We start from the raw sequence: 21,756 nt of genomic DNA, 5'->3' as shown, positions 1-21,756 counted from the left end.
TCACTATTGTCATCTATGGGATAGGTACTCAACTGGGAGCCAGTTGTATAAAGTAACCATTAGATGGCCACTGTGGTTTCCCTTTTAGAAAATATTACGAAGAGCAGTTGCAGTAGCAATCATCATCTTACAGTTTAAGTGAAATACGTAGTAGTGTGTTTATTTATTAAAAATAAGTGCACAATATGTGCTAAAAGTTCAATATTGAATGTCAGTTGTCTGCATCTCACGCAATAGTAATTCAAAGAATAAAGCCGTTGTGTAAGGATTATCTACCACCTACAACGCTTAATTACATAGACAACACAGAACACAGTAATTACAATTTCAGGCACCAATACTGATCACTTTGCTCGTGAAGATCATTCTTCTTTGTTGTCCTCCTAGAAACGCCTTACAAACTGAAGATGGATTCCACTTTTAGCCATGAGGACTGGAGACCGTGGATGGTAATCCAGGTTTGCTACTGTCTTCTGCGTGGTTCGCACGCTATACTTAGAGAGGATGTTTGTGAGGCCCACTTTGGTTTGCAACAGGCCCATCCGCATACCTGAAACATGTATACAGATCAAATTGTAGAGCTGGGGGGAGTGATTTTAAATCAGCATAAATTGTGCCTCCTCATTAGAAAGAAACTGCTTTTCTGTATCGTCCTGTCGTCGAAAGTATCCAGACACCCCCAAAAACATACGATTTTCATATTAGGTGCATTGTGCTACCACCTACTGCTAGGTACTCCGTATCAGCGACCTCAGTAGTCATTAAACATCGTGAAAGAAATGAATAGGGCGCTCCACTGAACTCACTGACTTCGAACGTGGTCAAGTGATTGGGTGTCACTTGTGTCATAAGTCTGTACGCGAGACTTCCACACTCCTAAACATCCCTAGGTCCACTGTTTTCGATGTGATAGTGAAGTGGAAACATGAAGGGACAAGTACAGCACAAAAGCGTACAGGCCGACCTCGTCTGTTGACTGTCAGAGACCGCTGACAGTTGAAGAGGGTCGTAATGTGTAATAGGCAGACATCTGTCCAGACCATCACACAGGAATTCCAAACTGCATCAAGATCCACTGCAAGTACTATGAGAGTTAGGCGGCGGGTGAGAAAACTTCGATTTCATGGTCGAGCGGCTGCTTATAAGCCACACATCACGCTGGTAAATACCAAATGACGTCTCGCTTGGTGTAATGAGCGTAAACATTGGGCGATGGAACAGTGGAGAAGCGTTGTGTGGAGTGACGAATCACTGTGCACAGTGTGGCCCTCTGATGGCAGGGTGTGGGTATGACGAATGCCCGGTAAACATCATCGGTCAGCGTGTGTAGTGCCAGCAGTAAATTCGGAGGTGGTGGTGTTATGGTGTGGTCGTGTTTTTCATGGAGGGGGCTTGCACCCCTTATTGTTTTGCGTGGCACTATCACAGCACAGGCCTACATTGATGTTTTAAGCACCTTCTTGCTTCCCACTGTTTAAGAGCAATTCGGAGATGGCGACTGCATCTTTCAACACGATCGCGTACTTGATCATAATTCAAGGCCTGTGGCGGAGTGGTTACACGACAATAACATCGCTGCAGTGGACTGGCCTGCACAGAGTCTTGACCTGAATTGTATAGAACTCCTTTGAGATATTCTGGTACGCCGATTTCGTGTCAGGCCTCACCGAGCGAAATCGATACTTTTCCTCAGCTCATTACTCCGTGAAGAATGGGCTGCAGTTCCCCAAGAAAACTTCCAGCACCTGTTTGAACGTACGTCTGCGAAAGTGGATGCTGTCATTAAAGGCTAAGGGTGGCCTAACACCATACTGAATGCCAGCATTACCGAGGGAGTGCACCACGAACTTGTACGTTATTTTCAGTCAGGTGTCCGGATACTTTAGATCACATAGTGTACGTTTCAGACAGGTAAAATGCGGCCATTTGTATACTTTGACACATAGATACTTTTAATCGATGAATTCCCTGGACTTGTTATAAACGTAAGCTCTAAACGTTACTGTTGTTTGTCCGCAAGGCATATCAGAATAAGTATCCACGGATAAGGTGTCATGTGCTGGTGCTATGTAGGCATATGCTAGGCTCCGTTTTCCTTCTTTTGCTCTCCCTCTCGTTTTTCCTTTTCTTTCTAACAACATTGGCGATATTTACTGAGATCACAGAAGCCAGAGGTATCAGTTTCCGATTTTAAAATGTTTCGAGTTTCAGTATGAAACCAAAATGTTAAATGTCACCTGCTTGCTTCATCTGAGGAACTCAAGGTGACAATCGCGGAAGTAACTGCGGGATAGGATATTATCATGACTTATACAGTAATATGCTCGTTCTGCAATGTGACTTTTGCATCAGAGATGGAGGTTTCTCAATCAGTTGAGAAACTATAATTGTGTTAATTGAGAACTGGTGCTGAAATGCGCCACCGAGAAACCCGGTATTGGTTTTTAGTGTTTACATGGAATGACTTCAACAGAACGCTGCGGTGGATCCTTTTTCAACTGGGCTACTGACCAGTGGAGGGTGAAGACCGGCTGGTTCCGAGCTCCCTCTTGGTGGCCCAGGCAGCCCAACACCCCCGGCCAGACCGGAAGCAAAGAGTCACACACCATGCCTGCCAAGACACTTCATCATGCACGAAGGTAGGTGTGTTCTGTAATGTTCGAGAGTTGTGTGTTTGCGAGTAGAGGAAGTATGTGTAAAATGTAAAAGAGGCTGCTTTATTCACAGCATCATAGCTTGGTAATTAACTTGCTATCGTTTAATTGTCAGGCGAGGTTATAATAGTAATTCGAAATGAAGTAGCAATGTTTCACGTAATTCAGAGTTGACACAGTAGGAAAGCAATGCTTTCTTTACCTCTAGTCTAGTGTAGCTCGTTCATACCTGCCAATCATTTAATTGATTCAACAGTGGGTTCTTGAAGAAACATTGTGTGTTGCATTAACTAACCGAAAGCCCATTTTTAGTACACAACTGACCCCAAAATGGCAACCAACCATAGGTAAACAAGCCATCCTTTTAATATATGTCCCAAGAAGGCTATGACCAGGGACGTAAAATAATAAAAACAATAGCCACAAATACTGAATTTGAATTTAGCGTTATTGACAAAATTCTCTACAAAACTTGTAAAAGCAAGCCAGATCACTATAGTACCCAGTGGACACTGTAGATAGACTGCAAAGGATATTTTGCAATTTACCTGTTACAGATAAAATTTCTAGTAGAATGAGCAAAATTTTAAAGGCAAAGGGTTTTTCTTTGTCTTTATATATCCCACAGACACTGGGTAGATGTTTCTTTAATTCAAAAGGGAAACAAAACGGCCTTAACGGAAAAGTGTGGTTTATAAGATCATCTACCAAGAGTGTTAGTCCTCCCGTATACTGGTCAGACTGGAAAGCCAATCCGTACGAGACTAAAAGTACAATATGGAAGCTAGAGATTAAAGAAGCCAGATTCATCCTTTGCCGAACACTGCTTAAACCAAAAATACAAGTATGTGATAGATGTAGAAGGAGATGTAGAGGGAAAGGGGTGAAGATTAAAAACATTATAAATTAAAAAAACAGATGTTTGTATTCCCACATTAACTATTAAATGCAGAAAATAATTTCAATTATGCAACCCTTTTAGACAATGTTACAAACTCTACGTGCGAGGAGAACCTGGGCGCCTCTTTTATAAAAGGATAATGACAATAAGTCTCATTTCTCTGCACGTACCTCCACTTCAGTGTATGTTTATACGTAATTATTGTAAAAGGTGTTCTAAGAATTGTTTTTGGATGCAAATGTAACTATGGCAAAATTGTCAACAGAGATGATTTTTATACTTTACGTCAACGATCGGTCGATTAAGAAGTTGACGTGTTTATCTGTGCTTGGTTACCTTCACTGTGAACCGAGGATGTAGAATAATAACAACGTTTATGAAACACGACAAAAAAGCGTTTCATGTAGTTAAATGTAGTCAAAATATTATAATTCTTTCAGAAGTTGTAAGGAAATCCATGTCTTCTATCACACCCAAAAAACTGATTTACATCCACATCTATAGACATGCTACACAAGCCGCCGTACGATGTATGGAGGAGGGTTCCACGTACCACTTACTAATCATTTCATTTCTTGTTCCATTCGCAAACAGAGCGAGGGAAAAGGACTGTCTAGGAAACTCCGCTCGAACCCCAATTTCTCGCATCTCATCTTCGTGGTCCTTACGCGAAATGTACGTTGGCGGCAATAGAATCGTTCTGCGATCGGTCTCAACGCCTACTAACTAAATTTCCCGAATGTCGCATCACGAAAAGTTCGTGGTCTACCCACCAGGACTCCCATTTGAGTTCTCGAAGCACCTCCGTAACACTTGCGTGCAGACCAAAGCTACCGTAACACATCTAACAGCGTACATCTCAATTGCTTCGACAACTTCCTTTCATCTGGCCTGGTAGGGGTCCACAACACTCGAACAGTACTGAAGAATGGGTCGCAGTAGCTTTCTATACGATGTCTCCTTTGTGGATGAGCTACACTTGCCCAAAATTCTCCCAATAAAACGAAGTGGAACCTTTGCCTTCCCTACTACCAACCTGACGTGCTCGTTCCATATCGCTCTGCAACGTTACGGCCACGTATTTAATCGATGTGACTATGTCAAGCAGCGCGCTACTAATGCTTCATTCGAACGTTAGAAGATTATTTTCCCTACGCATCCGAATTAACGTACATCCTTTTTTATGCATTTAGAGCAATGTTCTGTTCCTTGTACCAATTAGAAATTCTAAGTCATATTGTATGCTCCTACAGTCACTCAACGACTACACCATCTTGTACACCACTGCGTCATCAGCAAATAGCCGTAAATTGCCGCCCACCCAATCCGTCAGATCATTATTCATCTATACAGAGAATAAGAGCACTCCTATCACGCGTCCCTGGGGCATTCCTCACGCTGCCTTCAGGGACAACGAACTGGGTTCCATTATTAAAAACGTCTTTGAGCAATTCACGTGTCTGAGAACCTCAACTGTATGCTCCGACCTTCGTCTGCAGTGGGGCACCGTGTCAGATGCTGTCCGGAAATCTAGGAAAATAGTATCTGCCTGTTGCCATTCATCCATTGTTTGTAGGATATCATGCGAAAAAAAGGGCATGTGGATACCAGCAGGAGCGACGCTCTCTAAAACCACGCTGATTTGTGGCCACATGCTTTTCTGTGGCAAGGAAATTTGTTACGTACTAGCTCGTAACGTGTTCAAGAGTGTTGCAGCAAACCGATGTTAAGGTTATTGGTCTGACATTCTGCGGGTCCGGTCTTTTACCTTTCTTATACACAGAAGTTAGCTGCGTTTTTCTCCATTCGCTTTGGAATTTGCGCTGGGAGGGGGGCGGGGGGGGGGGGGGAGAGAGATTCAAGATAGATGGAAGCTTAATAAGGCTCCAGACCGAACTGGGTATCCACCCGAACCTGACGACTTACTTGTTTCTAACACTTTCGGCTGCTTCCCTAAGCCACAGATACCTATGTCCTCTATGCGGGAGTTTGTAAGACAGTCAAAAGACGTTATGTTTATAGGATCCTCTTGCAGGAATGATTGCTTAAACGTGAAATTTAAAACTTCAGCTTCCTTTTTGCTGTTTTCTACACAACCAGACTTGTTGACGAGTGGGTGGACAGAAGCCATCGATCCGCTCAGTGATTTTACGCAGGACCGTAATTTTCTCGAGTTCTTGGCAAGATCGTTCGCTGAGGTATAATGATGGAAGGTGTATGCTTACAGCACTGATGTTGCTACGGGAGCACGAATTTCTATTAATTTTTTGCTGTCAACATCTGTGCGCACTTTTTTGAACCGAGAGTGCTACAATCTCTGTTTCTTCAGCATTTTCATTATCTGATTAAAACCACGGAGTCTCCTTTTCGTTCTTAATCGACACACGCCAACATCACCGATCGGTGTCATGCAGAATAGACTGAATTACGGCGCCTCGTATCACATAAATAACTCGTGTTCTCCAGATAAAATTTTTGCTTAAGAGTATTACGCAAAGGACAGATCATTTTGAATCATGGGTAATACCAGAAATTGTTTATTCATGGAAATAGAAAAGTTACGATACGATTCTCAACGCAAAATTTTTAGAGTATTTGATACCTTTGCAAATAGAAGAATAGTGACACAGAGAAGCAATTTTTAGATTGCAGTGTTTAGTGAAGTAAAAATAAAACAAAAAACAATGCTACCTCAGTATATCTGGTAGCACGTTTTAATCCGTAGTGATATAATGACAGTTCCGATTTCTGCCAGTGACGTTGGTGGTAGTTGAAATCTATCCCCCCCCCCCCCCCCCCAAACCCCTACCCGCCACCGCCCTTCCACCCAGGCTCGATCGTGTTGAATGATTCAGTCGCCGTCCCTGAATTGCTCTTCAACAGTAGGAAGCAATAAGGTGCTTAACATCAACGTAGGTCTGTACTCTGGTAATGCCATGCAAAAGACTCCTCCGTGAAAAACACGACCACACCATAACACCACCACCTCCGAATTTTTTGCTGTTGGCGCTACACACGCTGGCAGATAACGTTCACCGGGCATTCACCGTAGTCACACCCTGCTATCGGATGGCCATACTGTGTATACTCTGTAACAAAGTATGACTGAATAAATGTTCTCTCGCATGGAAACCATGCATTTGCAGACATAAGTTCATTGGTCCTTTTTTGTTCCATATCCTCTCGTCGATCAATCCCTTGAGTTTGTATACGGTGGAAAAAGTCGTCCTGTATGTTATATACTATCGCGAAGTTTCATAACGGTTGATACACTGGTGGATTGATCTTTTCTGGTTTTAGCATCTAGGCTGGTGTGTTCAATGTCTGGATCGGCAGTAAAAGCAAGAATATTAGCAACTGTACTACGTTCAAATGGTTCAAATGGCTCTAAGCACTATGGAACTTAACATTTGAGGTCACCAGTCCCCTAGAGCTTAGAACTACTTAAACCTAACTAACCTAAGGACATTACATACATCCATGCCCGAGGCAGGATTGGGACCTGCGACCGCAGCAGCGCGGTTCCGGACTGAAGCACCTAGAACCGCTCGGCCACTGCGACCGGCTGCGTCCAGCTAAAAAGTGGGATGATTGGGTGGGGAAGCGGAGGACATTGCACTGGCTGTAAACTTTGAGCCTAGCTATGTCACCTGGCACTTTCATAAATGTATTGTCCAACTGACGTTATTATCTGTCTCATGTGCACTGTAGTCTGATCGAACTCTGGCCTCTAAACGTGTTATCTGTGTATTCCATCTTCTCTCAATATTACCTTATTTCTGTCAGAGGCATCTAAATATCGCGATATTAACATGAAATTGTTCATGATGTATATTAATGACCTTGCAGAAAATATTAACAATAACCTCAGCCTTTTCATATATGATGCAATTATCCATTATAGGGTACTCTCTGAAAAACTTGCACGAGTATTCAGTCAGATATTGGCAAGATTTTCAAGTGGTGCAATGACTGACTGGCAGCTTATTATTAATATAATTAAATGGATTTTAGAAAAGCTGAGTAGTCGCATACAAACAGGTTCTAGTTTTTTTTGTGCATATATACCAGTTGATATGTTTCTGGCTCTCCCCATCATCAGATTTCCTGGTGTAAACACTGCGACAAATAATTTGTAGTGTCGGCAGACTTGCCAACACTACGTACACTAATAGAAAGAGGCGGCCAAGATGCACGCGCTAACTCACGCAGGGTGGCGTGAGGTCTGAAACAGGATACGTAATGAATACTATAAAGAAAAGTACGTAGCTGCTGGAATACTTAACTTTAATCCATCATTTGTACATCGCTCTTGACGATACAAGTGAGACTCTCTCTAGATAAATGCAATGTAATGCTAATGGCGCCTTGCTAGGTCGTAGCCATTTACTTAGCTGAAGGCTATTCTAACTATCTGCTCAGCTAATGAGCGATGCTTCGTCCGTGTAGTCGCTAGCAAAGTCGTCCGTACAACTGGGGCGAGTGCTAGTCAGTCTCTCGAGACCTGCCGTGTAGTGGCGCTCGGTCTGCGATCACTGAGTGGCGACACGCGGGTCCGACATGTACTAATGGACCGCGGCCGATTTAAAGCTACCATCTAGCAAGTGTGGTGTCTGGCGGTGACACCACATAATTAGTTATACATTTTTTTAAAACACCAAATGTTAACAAGGAAGCGTAAAATCGAACAAAGTGTTAGGACCAATACATACCACTTCATACCAGAAATAACTTTGACAGTTTGTTCCTTAATCATAAATTCACGAACCAAAAGGTGTGACATATAATTTAAACCTGGAAAAAGGGAATGTTTGTCGTGAGAAGGACTACGGAGTACTGCTACTTCAGTGCGCTCGCAGTTGCTATGGAAACCACTCGGTGCAAGAGCGCACCACCTCACGGCAATGCGGCTGTGCAAATGCCGATATTTTTATCAAAAGTCAAAACAGTAACCAATAACAAGTAAAAGTATATCTTATGTGCCTGCACATTGGTAAACACACATTGCAGTAGTACAAAGTACATTACAAAATTGTAGAAGAAATGTTTTGTCTTGGAAAAGGATGACTTGTCCAAGATTACAAAAGGATTTGTCTAAATTGGAAAAGTAAATTACAAAATTGTACAAAAAAGTATTTTGTTTTAGATAGACATGACTTGTCAAAAATTACAAAAAGAAATGTTTAGATTTGTAGTTCCACTCTGCACTGTTCGTCAAACGTAAAAATGTGAAGACATTTGTCCCACCCTATAATTTATTATTACGGTTGTTCATATGCCAATATGTTTACTGCCCGTTAAAGCAGTAAAATAAAAACAACAAAAACACATGTAGTTTGTGTGCACGTAAAGAAAATAGTAAAGGGACGGTGGTTGCCTGCCACATTTAACCTCAGTAAAAGAAGCATCACTGTAATACCTGGGCACGAGATTGTACCTTTCAACAATTAAAAAATTATTTATCTTCAAAGAATAACGTTACAAAATTTCAGAAAATTTGTCTTCATTCACTAATCAGAATGGTACATAGGGAAGGGACTGTACATTTGAAGGTTCAATTTTTTTACTCTTTTTAAATATTTTTATTAAATTTTTACGTGGTATTTGCTAATCACTGTAGGGCGCAAAGAAAAGTAGTAAAGGGAGAAGTGGTTGTCTATATACTCTATTTCAGAAAAGTGGTTAGGAGGGTGATAATAGTTTTTACGTGCCTCTCACAACAAATCGTCAAAATGACTAAAAACCATTCCCCACCTCTACTGATTAGTTCTTTGATTGACAGTTCTGGAGCCACTTGACTGAATGCACGTATTTCAAATTCGCCGGCCGCAGTGGCCGAGCGGGTTCTAGGCGCTACAGTCTGGAACCGCGCGACCGCTACGGTCGCAGGTTCGAATCCAGGCTCGGGCATGGATGTGTGTGATGTCCTTAGGTTAGTTAGGTTTACGTAGTTCTAAGTTCTAGGAGACTGATGACCTCAGATGTTAAGTCCCATAGTACTCCGAGCCATTTCAAATTCCTCCAAGATGTCCCAATTGTTCCCCTTCCTCTCTGTGTGTAGGACTGTCATGCTACTTTCTAATTCTGGCTGAGTATGGCTTTTATCGTTCACATGGGGACGTAATGCGCTACTATCGCTGGCATACCTATGTTCTTTAAACCAGTATTTGAACTCTCGCCCTGTTTGTCCCACGTAAAAACATTCACATGATCCGCACTTTATTTTATGTACTCCAGTTTTACAAAACTTATTTTGCACGGATTCCAGACCGAGCCTCAACAGGTTCCCCAAATTGTTAACCGTTTGGAATCCTACCTGAACGTTAAGCTTTTTGAACAAGTTTGCAATCTTTTGTGAAAGTAGTCCTAAAAAAGTTAACGCTATGTGTTTTACTTCTTCTCTACGTTCCATTTTGCCTGCTGCAATCTTCGCAAAAACTTTTTCACCTAGTCTCCTAACATTAGCTTCATGTTACTCATTTGATAGACCGATCTGTACAATTGTCCCGATTTCCTTATTTATACCAAAAAACAACTAGTACCTGTTTCTTTGCGACTACCCAGCTTTTCTAAAATCCAGTTAATTATCCCACTTATTAAGTTTCAAGAACCAACTTTAAGTGATCAGTCTGGGAATACATTATAATCCCCTGAAAATTGCTCCTGTAAGATTCGTGTAGAATTAGACTAATTTACAGCACTCACAGAACGTTTAAGTAGTCATTCTTACCGCATTCTGTTCGTGGATGAAACAGGAAAAAACTTTGGAAACTGGTACAGAGTACCGTCTGCCATGCACTTCACAGAGGTTCACAGAGTATGGATGAAGATGTAAGGTAAGGGTAGCTCAGAAAACGGTGTATATAGCAACACAAGTCTTATTGAGACAGTCCACAAGTTTGGCTCCGGGCAGTGAATCACATCTTTTCTGTGACCATAGAGCGAGCGGCATTGCAGAACACAGCAGTACACGATCGGCCATACGAAAGTCGGTATAAGATGGTCATACTGGCAGCCTGTGCTACCATGAGGTGACAATGTAACTTAATGCAGGCATCAGACGACTAAGTACTCACCTATGCAAATGCGTGGTCCCTCCCCGAAAGGCAGGTACACATAGGGGTGGCGCTTAGCTTTGGCCTCTTCGGAGAACCTCTCAGGGTCGAAGCGGTCGGGGTCAGGGAAATGCGTGGGATCGTGGTGGAGGCCCAGCACAGACACCACTACTGGAGTTCCCTTCTCCAGAACGACGTCGCTGTCCGGAATCTTGTAGTCTTGGTTGCACTCTCTGTTCAGTACTGCTGCTGGTGGGTGTTTCCTGAGAGACTCTGGAACCGAAATGAAAAAAATATGAATATTGAAAGACAGAAATGCGCTGAACTGATTCGAGAAAGTGATCACGAACAGTATGAGGGCGGTAGGTACTCGAATCGGTTACTTACGAATCGAGTACCACCGGCCTATGCGGAGTTGAACATCTGACGGAGAACTAGCCGAGAGCTCAAGCCTTCAAAGTCAGTGTCGCGTTGGCGAGAGAGACTTATGAATTGCTTCCGATTGTTGCTGGCACTCATTGGCTATCATTATCATTAAGTTCGTAGGGTGTTCAATAAGTAGTGCAGCACCCTCTCTTTCTGAAATCAGGTTGGTTTTGTTCAGGATTCAAACTGTTCCCCACTCCTTTCGCTACGAAACCGTATTTTTCAACATGATCTCCGCATCTCCGTTCAATGCGCCGGCTTTACGCATCATCCACCTACTGCTTCACTGTGTGCGTCCTTCATTGGGAGTCAGAAGGTGCGAGATCCACCAGGAAGCAGAGTCATCCATTTTCATAGTACGTATTAACAATCAGAGCACAACAGTACAGAGACTGTGGCTGTAGATGATTTTTAAATAAAAATTACTTAGCTAACATATGATTAAAAAAACGTTGATGACTGTTAAAACATCAGACTGTCTTAAAGTTTCACTTACAGTGACAGCAATGAGATAAATAATACATAAGTTGGACCAGCTTCCAAGACCGGAACATAAGTGTACGAGAGGTACGGTTGCTGACCAATCATCGCGCTTCTGGTTTTTTTTTTTTTTTTTTTACATCAGGTTTATTCTTATGATGAACGAAGTATAGTAATGTTTTAGGTACGCCCGTCAAAATGTAACTGAGAACACGACTACATACAACGATTTACAACGTTCTTCCGCTTTCCTGAAAAACGTAAATTTTCGAAAAGGTCGGTTTTTTGTAGTTGGTACTGTAATTGTAATCGATACGGGGTTTTAGCACTGAGCGCTGCGAATCTCTGGATAGAGGCAGAGTACAAATTACTGTAATTTTACGCAAAATTTCCGCAGCTTCTTTAGCTGAGCTCTTAGCTGGGTCGAACACAGTCTGAATCGTAACCAAATTCGGCAGCTGCTTTAGCTGACTTTCTCAGATGGGTCGAGCACAGTCTCAATCGTAACCACCACTTTCCTTAGATTAACTAAGCCGTAAATTCGAAAATCTCGACAGTTTATTGAAATCAGCTTCTATTGTTTCTCTTAATCCGTTTAATTTGGGGCCGGGATGCTTCCTCGAACAAGAACAAAGGTGAAACCCTTCCTCAAGAATTTCAATCGGAGTTAAAGTACAGTCTCCAAGGAATTCCATGTTCGCAGAATTTTAATTAGTGATATTTATTCCTTCCGTCTTCCGCCATCTAATAAGCGTGTGGGTGAACCCATTGACTCTCCTAACGTGAATGATGACAGTCCATGATGTGGAAGGTTCGCACAGCACGCCAATTGAAAATGAAGATAGATTTTCCTTACCAGATACAACCTTGTCGAGGTAAGTCATTTTGCCGATGACGTCGTAGGAAATTTCACCGCCGTTTTCCTCGAGCACGGCGTCAATTTCATCGTGAAGCTTGCTCTGTATGTCAGGGTTGAGCGCCAATTCGTGAAGCGTGAAGCTCGTCGCTGTTGAAGAAGTCTCGAAGCCTGCAGCGAAGAAGACGAACGCCTGCGCTGCCATGTCTTCCATCGACAACTCTATACAAAGATAAAAGAAAGTTAAAAGTCACAAAAGACTAAAACGTGAAATGTGAAAGGGAATATCATTGAATTATATAATACTTTCATTATCGAAGACTGTGTACCAAAACAAAAAGGAATGTTTTTGGAGTCTCAAATTGTAGCCTTCACCATATTTAGTTAACCAAATCAGACATGCTAGCGCTGCCAGCGAGGAAGTAAATGTATCAGTTGTTTCATTACTTCGCATTAGTCCCTTGAAACTTGCACAATTTCTTTAATATATGTGTTCAGCCATAAAGAATGGGGTAGTCATTTGGCATTGTTGGTAACAAGACACTAAGTAGTAGCTTCAGCTGTCTGATTGTAAAGGCTTTTCTTTCTCTGTATCTACATACGAGGGTCGTTCAATAAGCAATGGCCTACACTTTCTTAAAAAGCCATTAATATGCATACACAAACGTCCTTGTTGCTGCTTCACATTTGACGTCTGTGCGCTGTTGAAGTTCTGAACCATTCTGGCAGGTGGGTGAGCTGTATTGCAGCGTCAAAATGACGTCTAGATACGACTCACGTGACAAGCAGCGTGCCGTTATTGAATTCTTGTGAGCAGAAAAAGAAACCGTGCTGAACATCCAAAGACGTTTGTGCGCTGTGTATGGCGATGCTGCAGTTGATCGGAGTATAGCTGGGCGATGGCTAAAGAGCGTTGCAGAATCAAGAAATGCAGAAACAGAGCTCCAATATCAGCTGCGCTCGGGACGTCCTGTCACAGCCACTGCTCCAGACATGCTGAATCGTGCGGAAGCCATTATTCGCATCGACCGGCGAGTCACAATTCGACAATTGTCTCTACACTTTGAAGATCACGAGAATGTCAGTCAGGCAGTGAAAACACGGCTATGCCTACCGTACAAGATCTTTTACCAGCAGGGAATACATGCTCTTCCACAACGATGGCGTACTGCCATAGAACGTGATGGAGATTACGTAGAAAAATAGGACATGGACGAGATATGTTGATGTATATTCTCACCAAATTCTGACTCGTAATAATAAATATGTTCTGCGAAAGAAATGTGGGGCGTTAATTATTGAACGACCGTCGTACATAGTCTGTAAGCTTTGTATGGTATAGAGCAGAGGGTACTTTGTACCAATGCTTGTCTTTTCCTACCATGTTACACTCGCAAATTGAGCGGGGGAAGACAACTGTGTATGCCTCAGTACGAGGTCTCATTTTACTCATTTTTTCTTTGTGGGCCTTGTGCGAGTTTTATGATGGTGATACTATAATCATTCTGTAATCTATATGTATATGAAGGTGGTATCTGATCTTTCGTACATTTCCGAAAGAACAGATACCATCAGTGACCATGCAGCTTGTTAGAATGAAATTACAATGAAATGAATACCCCTAGCTGCATACAGGCGTTGACGTAAGTCAACGGGGACAGTTGAAAATGTGTGCACCAAGCGGGACTCGAACCCGGGATCTCCTGCTTACATGGCAGACACTATATCCATCTGAGCCACCGAGGACACAGAGGATAGTGCGACTGCAGGGACTTATCTCTGGCAAGCCTCCCGTGAGACCCACATTGCCAACTTATTTTCCCGCACTATATTCATAGTGCCCCTGCCCATTATACTCATTACTCGCGGCTTTTTGCCGATTCCCGTTAGATTTCGGGCACTGTTTGTGCATCCACACAGAAGATGATGGTCAAATGGCCGGTGAGCCTTAACTAGTTATATATATATATATGAAGATGGTATCTGTTCTTTCGGCCATGTCCGAAAGAACAGATACCATATCCATATAAGTATGTAGTTCTGGCAATACCGGCCATGACCTTCTTCTTCTGTGCGGATGTTCACATATTCCCCGAACTCTTAAGGGACTTGCTAAGAATGTCTTCAACGAGTAATGATTGTGTTTGGGTGGGACACTACGAATGTAGTGTGTGGACATACAAGGTGAGAATGTGGGTCTCGCGGGAGGCGTGCGCGAGATAGTCCCTGCAGTCGCACTATCCTCTGTGTGCTCGCTGACTCAGATGGATAGAGCGTCTACTTTGTAAGCAGGAGATCCCGGGTTCGAGTCCTCGTCGGGGCACACATTTTGTTCTGTTCCCATTGATATATATCAACGCCTGTCAGCAGCTGACGGTATTAATATAATTCTAATTGAGATACAAATATATTGGGGAGGTTGTAAGATGCGCGGAGCCATGAGAGAATTAACGACCCATTAACAACAGTTGAGCTGATATTCTGGGATGTCCGCTTATTGCTACAGGAGGGCTCCTACAAGTGTTAAACGGAACGGCAACGGCCTTGCCACCGTGGTAACACCGGTTCCCGTCAGATCACCGAAGTTAAACGCTGTCGGGCTGGGCCACCACTTGGATGGGTGACCATACGGTCTGGCAAGCGGGGTGCACTCAGCCTTTGTGAGGCAAACTGAGGAGCTACTTAATTGAGAAGTAGTGGCTCTAGTCTCGTAAACTGACATACGGCCGGGAGAGCGATGTGCTGACCACATACCCTTCCATATCCGCATCCTGTGACCCCTGTCGTCTGAGGATGACACGGTGGCCGGTCGGTACCGTTGGGTCGTCCAAGGCCTGATCGGACGGAGTTTAATTTTAGTTAAACTGAATGCTAAACTGGTTCCACATAGGGAGGGGTCAGTAGAAGGAAGTACTAACCCACAAGAAAGTATGTTGCTTTTCTGCATGTTATATGTCTTGTTACATTCAAAGTCAAGATCATAAATACAGTGAGACAAAGCACTTTATCTAGTAGGCTGTAATTTATAGTGGTACTCATTACTAGCATGTCCTGCATTCGAAACCACAACAGATAACGCAACGACCCTAATTCTTACTAAATTGTGGGGTTTAGAGTTATCTCTTTATTTCACTCAAGTTCTCATACAAACTACGGAATCACGACTCACAAACAATAGAAGACACAATCATCAGTTATGTGATTCGTAGACACACAGAGAATATGATGAAGTTACTGTCATGTAACGAAGTCTTTGTACTGTCAGGCAGAGACCACCTGTCCGGATAGCCACGCACGTTATGGCGTTGATACCAGGATAGGAGGTGCGGCGGTCCCGGATCGTTTCTGCCTGGCGGATTAATGACGAGGGTCGGTGTGCTGGGGAGCCTGGATGTGGTTCTTTTTTGCGGTTTCCCAAATTCGTCTAGGTGAATAACGGGCTGGTACCCAATTCCTGCCTCAGTTGCACGGTTCGCAAACGTTTAAAAACCTTGCTCACTTTTATGTGAATATCACTACAAACAGACAGTTGAGGAGAAAATATTTCGTCTTGGAGGGCTAATGGTATGATGACAGGAAGGATATGTGGTAACCGCTCTAAATCCGTAAATGTATGTGCCGACCCTGCGCCGATCGGGACAAAGGCACAAAAGGAAGAAGGCCTTCAGAAAGAGAGGGCACTATGTGTGCAGGTAAACACTAACGAGAAAAAGAAGAAGAGGAACTTACTGTCGGTGGTGCCTACTCCTTTCTGCTGTCCATTCTCCACTGTCTCTCCTTTGTCAGGGTCGACGTATCCCTTGTTTTTGAGCTGAATGAGAAGGTCTATGAAGTCTTTCCTTCTAAAGTTGTTCTTCTCTCTGTAAGCGACAGTGTCTGCAACCATCTGCTGGAAATATTTGCTGACATCCGATCTTCCTCCTTTGATTCTAGAAAAGAAATATAACAGTTGTTTAAAAAAAAAATTAAAATGGCTGGGAGCACTATGGGACTTAACTTCTGAGGTCATCAGTCCCCTAGAACTTAGAACTAGTTAAACCTAACTAACCTGACACCACACACATCCATGCCCGAGGCAGGATTCGAACCTGCGACCGTAGCGGTCGCGCGGTTCCAGACTGTAGCGCCTAGAACCGCTCGGCCACACCGACCGGCTTAAAACAAAGATTCTATCAACAATTCCTCCTTTTCCACTGTGGAAGGAGATTACTTATCTAACATATCCCACATTTTATGTACAGTGGCCAATGTAAGAGACAAGTTACTTAGTTTGTGAAGATTAACAAGAAGCGAGAAAAGACTGTGAACCATTCCTAGTACAGTGGCAGGAAGCAGGAAGAACGATGTGTGCTGGCACATGACTGCTAGCAAGCCCATGTCCATTTGTTCCATAGTGTGGTGTCAAGAAAAGTCTAATCGGCAGATGGACGCAATCCAAGCAGATTCGTGTTGATAGTGTTCAGGTAATGCCGATAACTATAAACAAACGTCGGCTGTTGGAGATTTCATGGACGATTATGGTGAACTCATGTGGCAGTTTTGTTTCCTTTAGCGATCTCTTAATACATTACTGACCATGAAAAGTGCATCACCAGGGAGAATGGCAAACGTACTCAGAGGATGTATATGACTTTAGCGTGTGCATTCTATTGTGAAGGACGCAAAAGGAAAAGTAGGCTTTAAAAACCCACGGGCGACGAGACCAGTAGAGACATATAACTCCTACATCCGTTGAGCATTCTGCCCCAGATGAACGTGACTTCATACACGAAAATTATGTAAGGAGGAAGCCTCTACAGCCGTCCATAACAACGAAGGTGTTGCTAGTGAAGGATTTTCTACACAAACTGACCTCTCCATTATGTCCCATAAACGTTCGATAGCTGGCCATAACATTCGCTCGAACTGTCCAGGACGTTCTTCAAACCAATCTCCAACAGTTGTGTCCTGGTGGCATGGCACATTATCGTCCATCAAAATTTCTTCGTTGTTTGTTAACTCCGTGAAAGGCTGAAAATGGTCTCCAAGTAGCCGAACATAACCACTGTCAGTCAGTGATGGGATCAGTTGGAGCAGAGAACTCGGTCCATTCAATATAAACATAGTCCATATCATTACGAAGCCACCGCCAGCTTGCACAGTGCCTTATTGACAGCTTGGGACCATGGCTTTGTGGGGTGTGTGCCACACTTGAACCCTATCATCAGATTTCAACAACTAACATCGGGACTCATCTGTCCGGGCCACGGTTTGCCAGTCGTCTAGGGTCCAACCAATGTGGTCACGAGCCCAGGAGAGGAGCTGCAGGCGATGTCCTGCTGTTGGCAAAGACACTCGCGTCGGTTGTCTGCCGCCACTTTTCGCTTGACTGTCCTAACGGATACGTTCGTCGTACGTCCTACGTTGATTTCTGCGGTTATTTTATCCCGTCTTGTTTTTTTTCTGTTAGCACTACAACTCTACGCAAACGCCTCTGTTCTCGGTCGTTAAGTTAATGGCGTCAGCCATACCTTGTCCGTGGTGAGACAAAATCATCAGAACAGAAAAGCAATTACTGTAACACCAGGGTGGCTTGAGGGCCATGTTCTGATCATTCACCAGTTACGCCCCAAGACTGCAGCTGTTTGTTTCAACACAGTTTTAGCAGAACCACTGCCGAAGAACAGTTAGTGACTTGTAATCGGAAAGAACGAAATGAAAAAGGTAAATCGTCTTTGAGCACGGTAATTGCAACAACGTAGCACTCCGTCGTGCTGCACATCGGTCGATGCGAATTTGGCGATGCCCAAGAAGATGGATAAGAAAGTACGACACTTTCCAGTCACAGATGCCCATGGAGGTAATCAAAAATCAAATGTTCAAATGTATGTGAATCTTATGGTACTTAATTGCTAAGGTCATCAGTCCCTAAGCTTACACACTACTTAACCTAAATTATCCTAAGGACAAACACACAAACCCATGCCCGAGAGAGGACTCGAAACTCCGCCGGGATCAGCCGCACAGTCCATGACTGTAGCGCCCCAGACCGTTCGGCTAATCCCGCGCGGCGCCATGGAGGTAATCGCCAGAGATAACTTAACCTCTCGTTTCAAAGAAGTTAGCGCACCAAAGTGACCGACTACATATAGTTGAACAAAGATTTCAAGTGAGGAACCCCACTGAAAATCAATACGGTCATATTCTAAGAGCGCACGAAATGGCAAAATGAGTGAAAGTTGCTTGTTTCACTCTCCTGATATATTCAATGACTACATGATGTTAACCACAAAGTATAGAACAGTTGAGTTCATTGCTTTGTACAAACAAAGATTTGTAGGTTCTCACGTTCCACAGGCTGAGTTATCCCACAACACTTTTTGACTTCATAACTGTTGGTTTGGCTGTTTTTAGAATCTCAAACTGGCAGACTTGCTCTTGGCATCATTCTTGAATTTTTGGACCACTGTCATGAAAACACCCTGTAGGCAACGATACACAGTGAAGTAGTGCAAAGCCATAATAATTTACTTTTTCGAGCAAGTCCAGTATCCCCACGATTAGTGTATAGAAGCATTAATAGTCCATGAAGACGTCGTGGAATGGACGTAACTTCAAAATATTACTTTTGAGCCCCTGAGAAGTGAATTCGGCAGCAACACAATAGGGATGCGCTATGTTTATGATATGAAGGGTGTTGTCCATCACATCCAAGCTCTCAAAGAGGACGATTAGGATTTAATGTTCTATTGACAAACAAGACACTACAGACGAAACGAAAGCTTGAATTGGGAAGCGATTTCAGACGTGTCTTTCTAAAGGAATCTTTCTGACGTTTGCCCTAAGGGATATAGAGAAACTACAGAGAAGCTAAATCTGCGTAACTGGGTGAGGATTTGAACAGGTACCCTCTGGAGCATGGTACCAGACTCTTATCCATTGCGCCTTGAGGCTCCTCATATCAAAGTGATTCCTCTGGTGGAACGGAGCGTTGCAGGTCTCACCTTACATACTCCATTAATGTTGGGCTGACGAAGTTAAGAACGAAAGCGATGCCTGCTTGCCAAGAAGGCTCAAAAATCTTGCGTCCCCACTGCCGGAACTCGTGGTCTGGGTTCCGCTGGCAGTTGCACTCCTGACCGAAGGCGACGGAGGAGATGACGTCAGTGGTGAACCGTGCTATCAGCTCGCGCACCTCCACCGACTCCCCGCGGTCCACCATCTCCCCAATCACGTCCATCATCTCTTGCCCGCAGTCCTGGATCGTCTGTCACAAACACAGATACACTTCGTTGGTTGGTTGGTTGGTTTTGGGGAAGGAGACCAGACAGCGTGGTCATCGGTCTCATCGGATTAGGGAAGGATGGGGAAGGAAGTCGGCCGTGCCCTTTCAGAGGAACCATCCCGACAGTTGCCTGGAGTGATTTAGGGAAATCACGGAAAACCTAAATCAGGATGGCCAGACGCGGGATTGAACCGTCGTCCTCCCGAATGCGAGTCCAGTGTCGATCCACTGCGCCACCTCGCTCGGTCCATACACTTCGTCAGTGTCCATAATAGAGAAGAGTGTTTCAGCAAACTTGCATTTTTTTGTAACTGGATTAAAGTTTTTTTGTAAGAAATAACTTAATTCTTTATTCTTAACGGTACTAAATCAACAGTATTGATGTTTATTTCTGGTGTACCTCTGAAGAATGTTATAGGATCAGTACTGTTAACAATGTACAGACCGATCTTGCTAGGTGGGGACAAACTGCAGGACGCAATCTCTGCAGGTATAAGGGACAAAAAAAGTAATGTAGGTATAAGGCCAGAAATGCGTTCTGAGGGAGGTATATTCACTTGAACTGGAGAAGGGATTTCTGACAGTGACCGCGGTATCAGCACCAGGCACATGGCCCATCAGCTTAGGGTAAGTCAGACGACCATGTCGGACATATCCCATGATAACTGGCACTACCTGTACCACATGCGACACGCGCAGGTGGTACTACCAACAGCCTTGCCTCTGAAGCACGGTTCTGTCGTTGGTTCACTGCACAGGCCACCCATGGTTCTAGAACTTCAATCATCCATCTCTCCCAAACTGAGAATGTTTGGAGCATTGTAGGGAAGGCTCTCCAACCATCTCTGGGTTTCGACAGTCTAACGCGCCAATTGGACAAAATTTGACCCGATATCCATCAGGAGGACACCCAAAAACCCTGTAAGCCAGTGCCAAGCTGAACAGCTCCTTGCATAAGGGCCAGAGGCGGACCAGTGCGTTATTGACTTGCTCAGTGTGCCCTGTCTCTAGAATAAATCTTTCAATTTTTCTGAAATTATTTGTTTGTCTCTACATGGTCCGCCCCGATAGCCGAGTGGTCAGCACGGTGGTCTGTCACGGCAAGGGGCCCGGGTTCGATTCCCGGTTGGGTCGGAGATTTTCTCCGCTCAGGGACTGGGTGTTGCTTTGTCATCATCATCATTTCATCATCATCAGTGGAAGGCAACGGGAAACCACCACTGGAATTACTTCCCTAGACGATCATGTAGTGGACCTCTCTGACGAGGCTTCCCCCTTGACAACACCTGCCGTAAGGCAGAACACGAAGTTTGTCTCTACATGTGCATCACATCTACTAATTTCCATCCCATTTGGATAATTCCTTCATGGTGCGTCGTTTTTTGCCTCAAAGAGCACATATACATATATCCATGTGTATATTTATGCAGATACACATAAATACATACATGTAAATGCATTTATATGTGCATGTATATATGCACCTCCCAAAATAAAAGAAAGACGTGCTTGCAACTTAAGAGTTAAACTGCTAAGGAAACACAGAAATAGTTAAATAAGTAGCTTGCTGTCTGCTTGGTTTCTGGAGACAGTTACAGGCTTAAAGTGTAAATTCAGGCTGCCTGTGGCGCATTTGTTATTCATTTGTTTGTTTTGAAGAGCCAGCAACAGTTTGTTTCAGCCCAGTCAGGTTCCTACACTCGCCTGCTACATCAAGTTACGTATTTAGCTCTTTTTGTGTATTCTTAGTAGTGCTGGGATGGAAAGGACGCCCGCATGCTGTGTGTGGATGCAGGAGGAGCTGTCCATAGTGTGTAAACAGCTGAAGCAGCTTTTGGGTACGGTCAGGCATCTTCAGGCTGCTTCCTGAGATAAAGCAATGGCGGAGCATCTGGCATATGACATAGGACATTTCAGGTGTCTCTTGTTTAGCTCACAGGCTCTGCCACTGAGGCATCTCCAAGTGGACCCAACGGGGTGATCCGTCATCGCTGCAGGCTGAGTGGCGGGCTGTAATGCATTCACGTTGCTCCAGGTGGAGGGTCAGTATGGAGGCTGGCCATTTGGCCTCGCCCATTCACCCTGTGACTGGCTCCTTCAGGAGGGTCTGACCAGGCACA

General features: G+C 43.9%; 2 protein-coding genes across 2 annotated transcripts in view; one reads left to right on the top strand and one right to left on the bottom strand.

The window, feature by feature from the left end:
* Positions 1 to 292: 292 nt before the first annotated feature.
* LOC126484004 (cytochrome P450 6k1-like) overlaps positions 293 to 21,756 on the bottom strand; it is a 57,252-nt gene continuing 35,788 nt past the window's right edge. Inside the window, exons 4-8 of the mRNA XM_050107323.1 lie at positions 19,356 to 19,618; positions 16,102 to 16,301; positions 12,373 to 12,594; positions 10,632 to 10,883; positions 293 to 550 (exon numbers count right to left, since the gene is read on the bottom strand). Coding sequence (XP_049963280.1) covers positions 384 to 550; positions 10,632 to 10,883; positions 12,373 to 12,594; positions 16,102 to 16,301; positions 19,356 to 19,618 — 1,104 coding nt within the window. The 3' untranslated portion in view covers positions 293 to 383. The remainder of the gene's footprint in view (positions 551 to 10,631; positions 10,884 to 12,372; positions 12,595 to 16,101; positions 16,302 to 19,355; positions 19,619 to 21,756) is intronic.
* LOC126484002 (cytochrome P450 6k1-like) overlaps positions 2,535 to 21,756 on the top strand; it is a 194,149-nt gene continuing 174,927 nt past the window's right edge. The window contains exon 1 of the mRNA XM_050107320.1: positions 2,535 to 2,639. Coding sequence (XP_049963277.1) covers positions 2,630 to 2,639 — 10 coding nt within the window. The 5' untranslated portion in view covers positions 2,535 to 2,629. The remainder of the gene's footprint in view (positions 2,640 to 21,756) is intronic.

The sequence above is a fragment of the Schistocerca serialis genome, chromosome 6, assembly GCF_023864345.2.
Source record: "Schistocerca serialis cubense isolate TAMUIC-IGC-003099 chromosome 6, iqSchSeri2.2, whole genome shotgun sequence".
NCBI lineage: Eukaryota > Metazoa > Arthropoda > Insecta > Orthoptera > Acrididae > Schistocerca > Schistocerca serialis.
This window is presented reverse-complemented; position numbering and strand designations above follow the sequence as displayed.